The 16,361-nt window shown below is 43.4% G+C and overlaps 1 protein-coding gene across 3 annotated transcripts in view; it reads right to left on the bottom strand.

The window, feature by feature from the left end:
- Window positions 1-13,769, bottom strand: part of LOC131690753 (condensin complex subunit 3) — an 80,361-nt gene extending 66,592 nt beyond the window's left edge. For all 3 annotated transcript variants that reach the window (XM_058976724.1, XM_058976725.1, XM_058976723.1), the window contains exons 1-5: window positions 13,475-13,769; window positions 12,601-13,403; window positions 12,341-12,532; window positions 2,944-4,387; window positions 1,905-2,882 (exon numbers count right to left, since the gene is read on the bottom strand). In XM_058976724.1, the coding sequence (XP_058832707.1) occupies window positions 1,905-2,882; window positions 2,944-4,387; window positions 12,341-12,532; window positions 12,601-13,403; window positions 13,475-13,633 (3,576 nt within the window). In that variant the 5' untranslated portion in view covers window positions 13,634-13,769. The remainder of the gene's footprint in view (window positions 1-1,904; window positions 2,883-2,943; window positions 4,388-12,340; window positions 12,533-12,600; window positions 13,404-13,474) is intronic.
- Window positions 13,770-16,361: the final 2,592 nt, after the last annotated feature.

Raw genomic sequence — 16,361 nt, 5'->3', positions numbered from 1 at the left:
GTAAAGCTAGGACCGCTTTATAATGGGAGATCAAGCTTAGCAAGTCAGATTGTCACAAAGAGCTGTAGACGCCAATCTCCGGGGCGATGCGTATCGAGTCGGGATGGTGTAAATGGAGGGCTCGTTGACGCCAGCCGAAATATGACCGGGTAAGTCGAAAATAATCGTTGAGGGACTCTTCCCGAAGCACGATCCAACTACCTGGCCACCGATACTGTACAGTGAAGACGAAGAGGCAAATACGGATGATCGGCGAGTGACTAAAGACGAACTCGCAGAAGCGTCGAATGGACCGAAATCCAAGAAAGCTAGAAGAAGATGGAATACCAAGCGTGGCGCCGATAGCTGCGATCCTGGCATATCTGGACATGTTTAGGATTGTGCTGCAGCAGTATTTAGATGAAGGTAACTCCCCAGAAATATGGGAGGTACAGAAGCTGATGTTGCTGCCAAAGCCGCCGAGGGTCCGACCTCGTAAAGGCATATATGCCTGCAGAATACACTCGAAAACTCCTGGAAAGAATCATCCTTAACAGGCTGACAAAATGCAGTTCGAATTTCGCAAAGGAGTATCGACAGTGGAGGTAATTCGGACAGTGCTCTAAGCATAAGCGAACAAATCAATACTGTGCTGTGGTCACGATAGATGTGCGCTGGATAGAATGAGCTATCCATGTCAGATCTTGAAAAGCTGCTTCCAGAGCAGACTGTGCGAGACAAACGAAGGGCAGAAGTTAATGGGAGTCACAGCAGACGATTCTCAGAGCTCTATTTTCGGTCCAACTCTCTAGAACGTGATGTACGAGGAGGCCTTGCCAATGTGGCTGTCCAGGAAAGTCAAATTTGTGAGTTTCGCGGACTACGTGTCACTAATGGTCACTTTTAGAAATAGAGGGTTCGGCCACAAAGAAAATTTTCGCGATCGAGAGCTAGATGAACGGGGTTAAGCTTCAGATACCTCACCACAAGAAGCAGGTGTTGTTGATCAGCAACTGCGCAGCGGTTCCGCGGATGCCAGAGGGCACGTGATCGCATCGAAGCATGCATTGAAGCAATTGGGAGTGATAATCGACGACCAGTTGAGCTTCAGTAACCACGCCGGCTACGCCTGTGAAAAGTCGGCGAAGGCCACGAAAGCAATAGCGTAAATTATGCAAAAAAAACTGCGGTCCGCGAAGCAGCACAATACCTCTTGCTAGCTACTCTTTCGTTATCGATACTGCGATATGGGGTCGCTAACTGGGGAGAGCGTACCGAAGCTCGTCAATGTTTTCTTTGAGTGGTAGTCGAAATGCAAACTCTGCGGGTTGAATCTCGACGGTACGTAAATGAGTGAGAATGAGCTTTTGGCTAGATTTGGTTTCTTCATTCTCTAGCGTAAGTGCTGTTTTCATTCGAAAGTCAGGCTTAGGTGTGGCCTCATCATCGTTCAACTGAGTGTATTGCTATTTATGATAGCTTTTGCATGACGCACACCCTTTCCTTCCTTTCGCTGCTGGAAAAATGCTTAATTCGTTACAATAGTTCAGGTGTGAACCACAGCAGAAAACGTCTTTTTCGTTCGTCTGTTGGTTAGCGAACTTTGGTTGTGTCGACGGTTACTTCTGGGTGAAAATCATCCTTGAGCTGAATTCGAAACATAAAAATCAAACTTTATTTTTAAGGTTTTTGGGACCATACCCAAAAGAAAATAGTCAGTGAAAGAATGAACTGAACAATGAGAAAGGAGATACAATGAAAAAATGTTCACATTGAGAAAAGATATGCCCTTGAACAGGATTCAAGTCTGCGAGGCTCTAATTAGGTGCGTCATCACAGTTCCCCGATGGCGGAGAGGTTAACTCACCCAACTAGACTGGAAAATATTCCTAAAACCCTCGAAAAAAACGAAACAACAAACTTACCGTAGTGTTCGGAGACGCATTGACAACGTCCTCTTCAACAAGCGGCTGACCATTCTGCTTATTTCTGTTACCCACCGACTCATCCGAAGAAGCAGAAACGTGTTCCTCGCTGGTATCCTCTTCGGTTGGTTTCTTTCGCTTTGAAGGTGTCCGCTGCTCAGGTTCCATCGTGTTATCCTCTGATACCGAACGCTGCGTTTCGGGAATCTCCAGATGCAGAATAGATTGATCACCGTCGGAGGACGATGCGGTGACATCTTGCGTGGATGGTATTATAAACGAATCCGTTTCGCTAGGGGACGGTGTGCTCGGTTCTTCATGCTCGCTTGATTTAGGATCTCCTTCGGGAAGGGTTTGATTTTTTCTCACCGCGGCTTTCTGCTGCTTCTGGCGCAACTGTTTCGCTGTATTGGCGTCGGGGACTTTGAAGACATTTTTGGGTACGGCCTTCTCAGAAGCTCGTGAAAAGTTCATCGACTTTCGGAGTGATTTCATTCCCGAGGTGTTGTCCGCCCCGAACGTAGTGGGTGTCGATACAGGAGTTGTAGGGGGTGCGGGTGAAGATGATCGAGATTTGGCTGGGGATGATTGGGTTAGTACACTATCGTCCTTTTGCAAGGATGATTTGTTGATTTGTGGAATTTCTCTATCAATCGGCCGAGGAGCTTCCTCTTCGTCAGCAACTTCCAGAGCAGCCTCTTCATGTTCTGAGTTAGCTGCTGCGTCTTTATCTTCATTAGTCAAGGGTACTCTGGATGATGAAAAGGACAGCGGCTCCCGGTAGGTTCCCTGCAGCATTTGTTTAAAATCGGTCAGGTTTTTGACGATTTTTGGATCCAACGTTTGCTCTTGTAGAATGTTTTCAGTGCAATTAGCCAAGTTATTTTTCAGTACCGTATCGTCTGAGATCTCCAAAGAAAGCAATTCCTTGCTAAGCAGTTTCAGTAAATCTTTGTAGGCTAAGTTGTCTAGCATTACCTAAGAAACGAGAGAACGTTACTCTAGAATAATGAACAAGGGGAAAATAGGTCAAACTTACCTGTAGAAATTGAATAGCAATTTGGTTGTGTGGATTCAACCCCGGACTACAGAAAACTGGCTTGGTTGAATCGATGACGAACTTCAGCACATGCTCAGGCTTCACTTCCTGCAGTGGGCTATCGTTGGGAGCTTCCAGGATGATGAAAAGCGTATTCAGCAGAGCTTTTTGAAGGATCTCCTGTCGTTTCTTTTTGATCAAGTTTTCAAAAAATATTCCCAAAATTTGCTGAGTCTTAGGCTCGGTCGTTGGATTGAAATATTTCAGCAGTAGTTTTGCCATGATATCCTGAGACGTACAGTGTCCTCGCAATATCATGCGACTGAATCCATCCACAATGGCGGAACAGATCACATTATCTTCGCACGTTTCGAAGAAATGAGTCATCATTCGCATCAGATCGGCTCCGGTGCCTGTGTTGGACGTGTTTGCATCTTCGTCCTGATCAAGATATTCCATTGTGTTGTACAACTGCCGAGAATTTTTCCGAGACTCGTCCTTCTTAGACTCAATGTCAAAGTGTTCGAATCCATACCGATCCATCAGTTCGAAAATGCCTTCAATTGAGGTCTGCCATATTCGAGTGCAATGATTTCGGAAGAACTGTTGGAACAGTAACTGGAAGGTATCCTTAGACAAACCATCGTACAGCATACTGAATGCTATTGCACATCGCAATGCCCAGTCTCTGGTTGAAATTTCAGCTGATTCCACGTATCGGCTGATGAATGTTTTATACAAATCGCATACGATAGGCGTCAGAGACCGTACGGTTGTGCTATTTACCAAATGGAACGATATCTGCAGGCACTTGTTAATAGTGGCATTGGTAATTTTTTTCGGTTTCAGTAATGATTCACGGAACATTGTACTACCATCACTCGATGATGAAACCTCTAATAGAATGGGCTTCAAAAGAGCAGCGTACTCTTCGTTAGCCCTGGTCAATTCTTCCGAAACCCGTTGAGCCCCAACGTAATCCTTCGTATTGACCTTCACCATTTCCTGTTCCTTCAGTTCCATGATGGTCAATCGAAGCGACGAAATCTTCATCTGCAGGCTCTTATCCGGATTCTTTTCCAGATAATCATCAACCATTGAACGGGACGAGTTTGAAACGTCTGTCCGTGAGGGCTCCAGCACACTGTTGATCAGATCCACGAAGAATTTGAATCGCGTCTCGACATCACCTATCAACCGTTCGTAGATGGACAGGATGATTTTAACATTCTCCTCGGCTAGATCGCAAGAACAGAGAATATCGGACAGTACCTTCTTCAGGGTTTCGCGTCCGAACTCATCTCCAAAGTCGAACGTATCTACTATTTCCAGCAGTATTTGCAGCATCGACTGGAAATACATCTTCTGCAGCTTTTCGGTGATCATTGAGGGATCATCGGCCAACATTCGTATGTAGCTGCATGACGTAGGGTTGTCGGTGAATCTGAAAAAAATGAACTTGTTGAAAATGGTTTCATTTGACGTTGTGCCAGCTATTCGAACGGTTACCCTTATCTTCACCCGAGTAAAGTGCTTATTTATCAATCAATTATGAATACACGATTCTGATATCTTTTGCATTCTGCAGTCAATCTGATCATCCCTGCAGTGAAGCTACAGAGTTGTGCAATCATTTTAATGGAAAATATGTTATGCACATATCGTCATCTCACTCAAGTTCGTTCGTAAAGTTCGAAAAGCAGTTACTGAACTGAAACAGTATGCTACCGTAGTGTACTCGTATCGATACGCATAGTGTTGAACATTGTAGTGCCGCTCTAAGAGCATAATTTCCGTCTTCCATTTCGACGAGGTCTGTTTGAGCCAAGACTAAACTTCGAACGCATCCGTTCGCAAACGATTTATTTTTCGAAAGAAAGAAAATATATTAAGTCTACTTTTTTTGAGTCTACTTTCTACTTCTGCCGCAGTTAGACGTACAATCGAGCCAAGTGAACAACAGTCCTCTCGATCTAGTGTGTATTGTCTCGAGAACAAAGGAAATATCGGATTATTCTTGTCATCATGAATAAAGTTGACGAAAGAGCTCTACTCCGACTCCGACTTTAAATTTTGTTTAAAACGACCGAATTTTAGTGAAGTGGAATACCTTCTGAAGGTAAAAATGCAACTTAGGCTTGCGGAAGTCTTGTACCTTCAGTATCATCATCTTCGCAATGTAGTGTTAATATCATTCAACACGTTAGCACAAGTCGAGAGTTTCGTTTTGAAGAACAACTTAAAACATGGGGTTGAACCTATTCGCCACCCACTTTAAAAGCGCATTCAACGAAACTATTTCATCTGCTGATCAAATTGCGCGTGCTTGTAGAGACACTCCATTAAATATTTGTCCTTTAAGAAGCTTTACTGTTACAGATCGTCAGGTTATAGCAGCAATCAGTAAGCATAAATATTCAGTCACTCCTGGTCTTGATGGCATACCTTCATGTGTTCTCAAGAAATGCACGGATGCACTAATTTTGCCGTTGACAACTCTATTCAACAATTCCTTTAGGCAGTGTTGTTATCCTTTCAGCTGGAAAAGGTCAGTTATGTTTCCTGTATTCAAAAAAGGAGATCGGCGAAATGTTGAAAATTAAAAAGGAATTACATCGTTGTGTGCCTGCTCCAAAGTTTTTGAGATCATAATGAACGATGTGCTCTCTGCATCCAGTCAAAGCTACATTTCTCCTGACCAACATGGATTCATCACAAAAAGATCAACCTCCACTAATCTCGCTCGGTTTGCTTCATGCTGCTTGCGTAACATGGACGCTGGTGCTCAGATCGACACTGTATATACCGACTTGAAATCAGCATTTGACAGAGTTGATCACGCAATACTTCTGGAACGGTTGAAATTAATAGGAGTGTCTTTTGATCTGATTCGTTGGCTCGAATCATATCTGAGGGATCGAACACTTGTAGTAAAAATTGGATGTGTGTTCTCTGCCCCATTTTCGAACAACTCGGGTGTTCCTCAAGGAAGTAATTTGGGCCCACTCTTATTCACACTTTTTATCATTGATCGAGCTACCGGGTTGTCGTATATTTTACGCTGATGATGTTAATTTTTTTTTATTTAGATTATAGAGGTTTTAACCTTAAGGTCATTCGCCTCTTCGGGTGAGAAAAATCTCTTTTGAAAAATTTCTAACCCTATGTGCGGGGTTGGGACTCGAACCCAGGTGCGCTGCGTACAAGGCAATCGATTTACCAACTACGCTACGCCCACCCCCATGATGTTAAATTATACATGATCGTCAAGTGCATCAGGGGTTGCTTAGCTTTACAACAGCTCTTGGAGACTTTCAATGACTGGTGCTCCTTAAACTTGCTTACAATTAGTATTCATAAGTGCAGTGTAATATCGTATCATCGCAAGCACAAACCAATTTCATACGACTATTGTATTGGAGAACAGCATCTTGAGCGTGTACTACAAGTGTGTGACCTTGGAGTCACTTTCGATTCTGCACTCACTTTCCGACCTCATTTCGACTATATTATTAACAAGGCAAACCGCTAGATGGGATTCATGTTTAAAATTTCTAATGAATTTAAGGACCCTCTCTGTCTCCGTTCACTTTACTGCGCATTGGTACGGTCAATATTGGAATCTAACTCCGTAATATGGTGTCCGTATCAAGCAACATGGATAGCAAGAATTGAAGCAATTGAAAGAAAATTCGTTCGTTATGCACTAAGACGCCTTCCGTGGCAGGACCCTATTAATCTTCCGCCATACGAAGACCGCTATAGATTATTAGGTCTACACACGCTTGAAGCGAGAAGGAGAGTAGCCTAAGCTGTTTTTGTCGCTAAGATTCTTCTAGGAGAGTTAGATACGCCAGAATTGTTGTCCCAACTCCACATCTATGCACCGGAACGTGTGCTCCGTCAACGAAGCTTTTTGCTGTTGGAACACAGGAACTCCCTGTATGGTAGCCATGATCCAATTCGCTTCATGTCTGCCACATTCAACGAAGTGTTTGCGGATTTCGATTTCAACGTGTCATCTGCTACCTTCAAAAACCGGCTATTAACTTACCAGATATTTCCTGACGACATTTTAATCTGTATTTTTATTTGCTGCTTTTGTTAATATTTTTTTACATTGTTTATTTTATTGTATTAGTTTGTTTTTGTTATATTTATTTCTGTATTTATTGTTAAGTTCTGTATTGTGTATTTGAAAAGATATGAGGTTTTTACGCCAATTTGACTATAGTTAATGTTTCACTCAAATTGGCTTTTCCCTATCCCTTCATATTCATTAAGACCAACTAGGTCAGATGAAAAATAAATAAATAAATAAAGTGACAACGTTGGAATTAAGATTCCCGTATATATTGAGAATGATTATAAAGATGTAAGGTTATATGACCTATCACCTCGTACCCCTCCTGAGCCAACTGCAAAATGCATCTCGCAATACGGAAAAGTAGAATCCGTTACACCTGATACTTGGAGAAACTTCTTCCCGGGTACTCCTAACAGCGTTTTTGTAGAGAGGGTGCGGGTTGAAAGGCCTATTCCCTCCTACTTGGCAATAAAACTCAAAACTCACGGAACTACAATTATGCAAACTACGCTATGCACCCACGAGGGGCAAACTCCTACGTGCAAGTATTGTAATCAGACAGCTCATCATGGACAACCTTGCGCGGAAGATGCAGAGGAAAATGCATCTCAATCGATTGCCAACTCATCTACGGCAAACCAACCTAAAACAGAGTTTTCAATACCAATGCCTCAACCACAAACGGTGACCAAATTTATGGCAGCAGTTCAGACCATAATGACAACCGCAAAAGAATCATCCAGCACCCCAAAAGCAACTGAATGCAACATCGGCAACGAATGCAGTAACAATAACGACGGATTTACACTGATCAACAATAAGTGCAAGAAGCAAGGGAGAACATCTGATCCCGGACACCAAGCCAGCTTCGACCGGGACGTGAAAAACAAGAGAGAATTAAATGACCCCCCTGACGCTGTATGCAAACAGACCTCGCGAAAGAAGGTCTCCGCTCGCAATAAAAAGTTGCGCGCACGAGATCGAATTAATTGATTCTTGTTTGTATTTTTATTTTTACATGTATTGTAAACGTATAAAAGATCCACGGCTCCGTTAAGCTACCGCTATGAGCCGTGTCAAATAAACGAATAAAAATAATAAATCTACTTTTACAGGTGACACGTTTTCCGTTCTTCCATCGCTCTCTCGCTCTCACTCACTAACACTCACAACCATGATAACCTTCATACCACGAAAAGTACCGTTGTCACACTTGGTCTCTCACGTTGCTTCCCAAGGTTGCTTATCGACTGAACTGTCGTTTTCACTCGACGAAGATAAAGTCAATTTCAAGAGTTGCGTAAAAAGTAGAGATAAACAACGCAAACATTGAGTTCAGTCTGGGTACAATTTTCGTATAGCTCTTTCATTATTAACATTTTCAGTGCCCTTTCCCCGGTCATCTGATTTTTTCCCTGCTTCGTGAACCTCGTTATTTCCGTCGATTCTATCAGTGTGACAGTCAACTGAAAACGTCAGACGGACTTATTCGAAAAAGTCTGCCAGAATCAGTTTAAAATATAAACTGAAGATAAACTGTTGCTTCTGTCTGTCCTCGGCGCGAATCATCAAACCTTCAGTCGCCACCTAATGCAACACGCCATTCCCGAAAACCAGATCAGCGGGAAGAGCCTGTCTAGTCCTTTCAGCAACTGCGATTTCAAGGACATTCCTTGTATCGTTACTGCAGCTTTTCACACGAGGTGAACTTTTTCAAGCTTCTTCGGGTTCTGGACGACGGTGGTCGAAAGATACCAGACCTGGTCGAAAGCAGTAACGTTTAGTTCTTCGGCGCTAGCGATGTGTTTATATCCTTTTTGCTGGTATTCTGCGATTGGCCTGCAGATGTTTGTTTGCAGCTTTGGATTTTTCCCGAGTCGACTTTTTAGTTGTTCAATCCTGCGCAAGGTCAATCCTGCGCACACCCCGGGAGCTACGGATCGTCAATCTTGCATAGCAACCGATTCTTCAAACGCGTAGTGGCTCTTAAGCAGTTTATGTATGTCATCATTGCTGGTCATCCGGTGATGGTAGCCCAGATAGTTGGCTGCAGAAATCGTGGTGGTTTGTCTTGGACCATAAACCGTCTATCCAAGGTTAGTTCGAACCGCAATCGGTTCTATTTGAGTACCCACTTTCGACTCTATCGGAGCAAACGAATGTATATTGTTCGCTCCGATGAGCAATTGTGGCAGTCCATCGCACGGCTCGTTAAACAACCCACGCATATGCTCATTCCTCGCTGTGCAGCTCATTCCTCGCTGTTCAACCTCTGATGTGGCAGGACAATTGTCCGATTGTGTGGACAGTGTGTAGCAACATCTAGCCACCGGTACAGGCGCTTAGTTCCGGTACAGGTTTTTAGTTCATCTGATGGTCAGCCACTCTTTTACTCTTACTCTTTTACTGCGCCCAGGCGATCGACCAGATTTTTCTCCACCAGCGTGACGACAGCACCTTCGCCCAAGAACGCTAACACCGTAGCTGATTATTCTCTGCATTACAGCTGAACAGGAATAGCCCGGATCACCGCGATGTAATTTGTGTCGGTGCCAATCCGACCACGTCTCCGACTGGATGCATGAGTAGATTGTGAAGCTCCTTGCAATCGCCAATGTTAGAGTAAATTTCAATTTGGCACTGTCCTTCGTGCTCGTTGAGGCACAGGTGACACAACTTTTTCACAATTGACTAGCTTCATTCGCTCCACATAGCGCAGCTTCCCAAAAAACTGCACAATGCCGCAGACGGTGGTCCGTGCCTCGCAATTGATAGCACGGCCTGAACATTCTTACATCATTCGTTGTGACGTCAGGACAGCTTACTTCGCTGTGAAGATACAAAGAACTCTTCTCCTACAACTTTGCAGGCCGCTTCCACAATATCCATCAGCAAATCCGTCAGCGTCGTTTTAGTGTGGCCCCTTTTCTCACGCTTTTTGCGATCAGGCAGTTTGGCGACCAGAGATTTTATTAGAAGCCAGTTGACGGAATGTTGGCGTAAATCAGTGGGCATTAGTTGCTCCACCGAATTCCTGAAAGGAAAAAAAGTCAAATTACTCGGTTTAGGAGGGTCCAGTCGATTGACTTTGCCCAACTAACTCTGTAGCAGTTGTTCAGGGCGGCCATAATGTCGACACAACTTCCCGATGACTCTGGGAATCGTTTCTGGAAGGAGTAACTAACCAGACACCAATTGGAGTGCGTCACCTCCGAGTGCCTCTTGTTGTTCGTGGTTCAAGTAGCCACAGACGTCCTTGGAGGCCGTAAAAACAATGGTCAATGCGCTGGTTTGTTTGAAAATTTTGGGAAGCTTGTAAGTCTGTCCTTTTCTTGCGGCCAACTGAGCCTTTGACGGGTCAGTCTGCTGTTGGTTTTGCCCGTCTTGGCTCTTATATTCTACCACGTTTTCGATTTTATGCTGGATAGGCCTGTTGGCCTTTTTCTCCATAAACGATTCGGAGCTCGGTCCCGATACGGCCGCTCCTACTTCGTCGTAGTCATGGTCGCCTTTTTCTTTGGTGTCTTCGCCGACTTCCATCAGCCTTTTGACGTTATTTTGGGTCAGCATCAACAGCATTAGATTGATTTGGTCAGCATCAACACCATTAGATTGAAACATCCCGCTCGTGAATCGTCAGCAACCTTTGTCGACGCCGGTTTTGTCACCTTAAAGTCCAAGAGTTCCGTCATCTATTTGTCCAGTTTCTCGAACGTTTCCTGATTAACTTTCATCCGATTGATTAGCCCCTTCTTTTCCTGGGGCATCTCCACTTGCCAAGTCCTCTGCGCCACTTCTTCCTCAGCACGCAATCTTTTTGCCATCTCAGCCTTCTGTCTTTCGAATGCGCGCTGCATTTCTGCTTCCGCTGCCGCACCTCTGCATCTAGCTCCTCGACCTGTCGCTTCTGTCACTCCTCTAGCGCTCTCACCTTTGCTTCCATGCTCGATACGACCAAGCGAGAGCCTAAGCTAGATCTGTCGCATTTCCGATGGAAAGTTTGTTACTACTGGGTGGTTTTCCTCTTTGGGCACTCTTTAGCCTTCTCCTGACAGGCTTCATTTTGGCAGTACCACTGCTTCTGAAGGCGGCTCTCCGCCTACAGAACGGGAATGAAACCACTCCGAACAGCCGGTCATTTCTTCGTCGCGCGTCGGCGGACCGCAGATCCTGTACGGAGTATTCGTGAGATCCATAACGGATTACTCCTTCACCGATTCAGAATCTGAAGATATTTGCAGGCTGGTTCGATTCAAAGAATGCACTTGGTTTGTGTCACTTGCTTTTTAGGAATATTCCCGAAGGGAAATCAAATTTTTTAAGCAGTCAACTGGTTTTTGACACTTAAAACTGTAATTTTATTTAAAAAAATCATTATTACCCAATTTTTCAGTTATCACCTGCTAACTTCTATTTCATCAAGTGCTGAACTACGCACGATCTCCCCTGTTTGCAATCGGCGGTGTGCTCGCTATGCTGAATCTACAAATCAATGGTAACACCTATTGAATTTAGGAGCTATGGTTAACCGACCGACGTTAACCTTGATTCTTGCTTACCTTGCCAATACTAAGTGCAATTGGCACTCCAAAAGAAATCAAATTCCAACAAAGCTACCTAATTTCCACCACAATAACTCACTATTGAAATTCATTACTCTTCTTTCCATTACATTTTTGCACCACAGCGAAACGTTTATCTACTACTGCTGCCGGCTATTGCTAGATGTGAAGTGTCATGTTGCAATTATGCTTCGCAGTATGTCCAAACGGCGTCGCAACAAACACTGATAAGGGACCATTCATAAATTACGAAACACAAATATGGCTCAAAATTGACTCTCCCTCTCCTATGTAACAAATAGTCATTTTTTGTCCCCCCTAGTCCCCTGATACGTGAAAAAATATTTCTTCAGTAAAAACATGTTACGTAACGTTCTTGCTTACTCCTTCTCCCCCACTTTGTCGTACCCTCTCTCCCCTAAACTGCCCATAATCGGAAATCAGTCCCATGTAGATAGGGAATCCCATAGAACATGGGACTGACTTGGGATAATGGGCAGTAAAAGCGTTACGTAATCTACGAATGGTCCCAAATGATTCCGAAATATAAGTAAGCTAACCAAATTCGTTTACGAACACAGTCAGTAACCACTGTCAATACTACCTCTTATAGTCGCCAACTTGCAAGATTGATTTGATTTTAGTTTACGCAATCTTAATTAAACCTGATATAGGCGCCAGCTGTGGCTGACCGATCAACGATTTAGTTTTGTCGGCAGAAAACAACCATCCATAAAAAAATACTCACATCTTGATATAATTGCAGAACGTCGATAAATCCACCATCACGTTCTCCAGTTCGTCCGAATCGGTTTTCTGCAGGAAATGTAAAAGCGCTTGCCAACATATAGCCGTTTCGATGGTCAAATTCTCCACCGGCACTGTCTTATCCTGCTCGCTCAAACCAAACATAGTCGTAGCATCCTCAATTCCATACTTCCTGCAAGGGTAAACATTAATTTACACCAATTACCAACTCTTTATCTGTAGCGCCAAAATCTTACGTACGAGAAAATTTCAAACAACGCTAGCTTCGCCGTGTTTCGAAACCGTTCCAGCTCCTTCTCGTCGGCATCGATTTTCAGCGCCTTCACAAACAGTACGTAGTTCTTCTGGTATGATTCGAACCACTGTGGTATCAGCACATTTCGAACCACCTTCCGAACCGCATCCGAGTGATCATTTAATCCCTGCTCCAGGAACGTCAACCGCTGGGCAACTTTGTACTGTTTCACCGGATAACTGCTCATCTGCAGATACGTATGCCGACGAACGCGTTCCTCTACATCCCAGAGTCGATCAAGAATGTACGGAATGGTACGATAATTTCGTCCCAGCGAAGTGATGATCGTTTGTCTAACCTTCAACGACGGATCCGTATCCAGGTGATAAATGTACGTCCGGAAAACGCAATCATCCGGATCGTCCGGATTCTGCAATCTTTGCAGTGCGAGTACTGCTTGTACGCGCACACTCGGGGCCACATCACGCATCCGTTCCAGCATGTATCGGAGGATTTTATCGCATATGTCATCGTCCAGAGAGGCTTCCGGTCCCATGGCATTTAGCACCAGGTTGACAAACTGACAGATGCGGAAACGTATTGTAGCAACCGGACTGATCGTTCCCAGAAGCCAATCGAATACGGTCAAAATGATTGGATGAGTTTCGTCCTGTTCGCTGTAGTCCGGATCGGCAATGAATTTTGCACATAACTTCAAGCGGTTGTTTGCGTATTCATTGGTTTCTTCATGCTGCATGGCACCTTTCAATGCCTGGATGAAGGACTTCATGAAGGAATCATGGGAGATCTATTAAAAAGAAAATACCGAAAATACATCCTATTTGTGGTTCAAACTGCTCTATTCGTTGCAACACTTACGGTAGGGTAGATGTTCTTAAGTTCCTTATGTAACTTTACATGGCTTGTTTCATTTTCCTGTCCGTTGAGGATGGTTTGGATGACGACGATACTGAATTTTGCCTTTTCTGGAGAACTTGATGGAGCAATTACTTTTATTTTACGCTTACGTGGTGCCATTACGATGATTGATCCAAAATGCGGATTTTTTCACACTATTTCACTGTATCTAATCGTTTAATTAAAAAATAAATATTTAACTGACGCCATTTGAAGCATATTTTATCTGACAGAATTTGAACAATATTTCAAAACGTAGCTGTTGGGGTGACGCGTACACACTCATGCACAACTACTCAAATTTTGGCTTTCGTTACACAGTTCAAAAAATGCACATGAGTCGAACATGAGTTTTTAGTATAAAAATTCGAGCTGTTTCAAAATAGTGCTTGTTCGGGAGAGTAGGTTGCAATCGGACGAATTTAACAGAAGTTCTTTCAGCAGTTATTTAAACACGGTGAATTGTTTCTTATCAATTAGCTAAAGCTACAAATATAAATTTATTCATCGTTGTATTTCAGGTTGTATTGATTCCAAAATAGTTTCATGACTTACAATTTATTTGTCCTTGGTTATGATAAGTCCTATTGCCTGCTCCTCGAACTCCAAAAAATGTCTTCGGCTTTGCCGGATCTTTAGGTTCAGATATAGAATATAAAAGTTGAGATATAGTTAATAAACTGTATGCTAAGTTCACCTCTTTCACTTTCAGTTTGTTGCTTCTTCCTCCTATTCTTATTATTATCATCTGATCTTACTGTCACCTATCGTATAGACACTCGCACACATGATCATCCCTTAAACCGCCATCGCCAGCGTAAGAGGTTGAAATTATTTCGTCGCAACATCCTCCCCCCCCCGTAACTCGACTGGGCATCCTGGTGGGTTACTTGCCTAGGTATCTAGTGACGAGAGTGCACTTGTGCATCATACACACACCAACCTAAGCTGCTCTGTATCGCGATTGGCTCACCAAGCCTTCCTAGTCGTGTCACGATAGGTGCTGTTACATGAGCATTGTTCAGTCCTATAATGAGCTGAGGTTTAGCATTAAAATAACTGATTAACGGAATATCCTTAAGGTGATCGTGCTGAGAACGCAATGCTTCACAATCAACACTTTGTACTGGCAAAGCGAGATTTCTTATCGTATGAACGCTTTTGATATAAACTTTATTTAATTGTCCCAACCCTGAAATATGTAAACTACTAATAATATTAGAGGCACCTTCCCTTGCTATGGCACCATTTATCCACTTTAGGTTTAAATCGGCGGGCTCACCGTGTAACCCTAACTCATCTACCAAATTCTGTTCTATCATTGTGCAATCAGAACCTTCATCGATAAACGCGTGCGTAGTAACAGTCTTAGTCGGTCCGTATAAGATCACTGGAACGTATTTTAAAGTTGAGGGTAAACAATGTTGAGATGGAACGAAACATCCACCCGATACAGCTGGTGGGCAGGTCAAATTTGTGTGCAGTAATGGATTATGCATGAGACGACACCCCTCAATCCCACATGGCTTTGCTGTTTTGCACGGCCATGGGAGATGCCGATTCAAACAACTTGAACACAGCTTACATTGATTCACATATTCCCACCTAAGGCTCACGGTGAATGAGTGGAACTTCACACAACTTGACGGACGATGATCAGAGCCCTTACAAATAACACATACTTTTCGTTTCTCTCTGCGGCTGATACTGCGCATCGTCACAGCACTATGGTTACTTGTTGTACTCCTGCCACAATCATCATCCTCAGTGGGAGCGTCTTCAGTCGCAATGGGCTTTAATGAAGTAACTTCACAAGCTGCTCTCACCAGCTCATCCATGAATGTGCTAAATGTCGCTATAGTGACATTTGTGAGACTTCTCTTGTGTGATGCCCATTGTAGTTTTAGATGAGACGGTAGTTTGCTCACCATCTCTTGTAGAAGAATTGGGTTGTTTAAATGAGACATTTGATTAGCAGCGATCATATGGTCGGACATATTCTGTACTGCGAGGCCAAATTTAATAAGAGAGTTCAAATCTTCGTTTTTGGGAGCTGATATTCTTCGAAGTTTTGAGATTAGTGATGCTATTAAAACTTCAGGTCTACCATATAACATACGCAGAGTTTCTATTACCTGTGGGACACAATCAGGTAGCAACAGCTTACTGGCAACAGCTTCTCGCGCTGGACCTTTTAAGCATCTCTGAAGTCTTATTAAATTCTCTACGTTGCTAAAACCGCAGGCTTTTGTTGAATTAGAAAAACTGCTTATAAACACAGGCCATTCCTCGGCCGTGTCTGAGAATACCGGTAGATCAGACGGAATAACTTGGCGCGCAAACATCTGTTGCAAAGCAGGATCGAATGATTCACGGTTATCGATTTTATTAAATAATTGGAATCCTCGTTCATTAGTATCTTTACCGCAAGCATTCGCACGTCCTTCAGCCTCTGTTGTTTTTCCGAGCAAATGTTCCGCCATTTGTATCAATTTACCAACACTTTCTTTCAATGAATCCATGGGTTGGTACAGTTTTGCATACCTTTTTTGCTCTTTCTTTGTTTCCTTATCCAACTGTTGAAAATCTAATTCGATTTGGGAAACAACAACTTGCAAAGAGTTGTACGGGTCACTTTCAGCAGCAGTCGGTAATTTTTTGACACAGTTCGTGCATTTCCAGTTTCGATTAGGTGTCGAACCAGTCACTCCGCTGCATGATGCATGGAAAATTGATTCACAGCTTAAGCACACGTAGTTGTTTTCATCTTCCACTACCGGGGTACCGCATTTCTTACAATTAATCTCCATTTAGTAGTGTCTGGCTCAATATTGGGCACCAAGATAAA

This window comes from Topomyia yanbarensis, chromosome 3, assembly GCF_030247195.1.
Source record: "Topomyia yanbarensis strain Yona2022 chromosome 3, ASM3024719v1, whole genome shotgun sequence".
Classification (NCBI taxonomy): domain Eukaryota; kingdom Metazoa; phylum Arthropoda; class Insecta; order Diptera; family Culicidae; genus Topomyia; species Topomyia yanbarensis.
The sequence above is the reverse complement of the archived record's forward strand: the minus strand, read 5'-3'. Positions and strand labels throughout refer to the sequence as shown.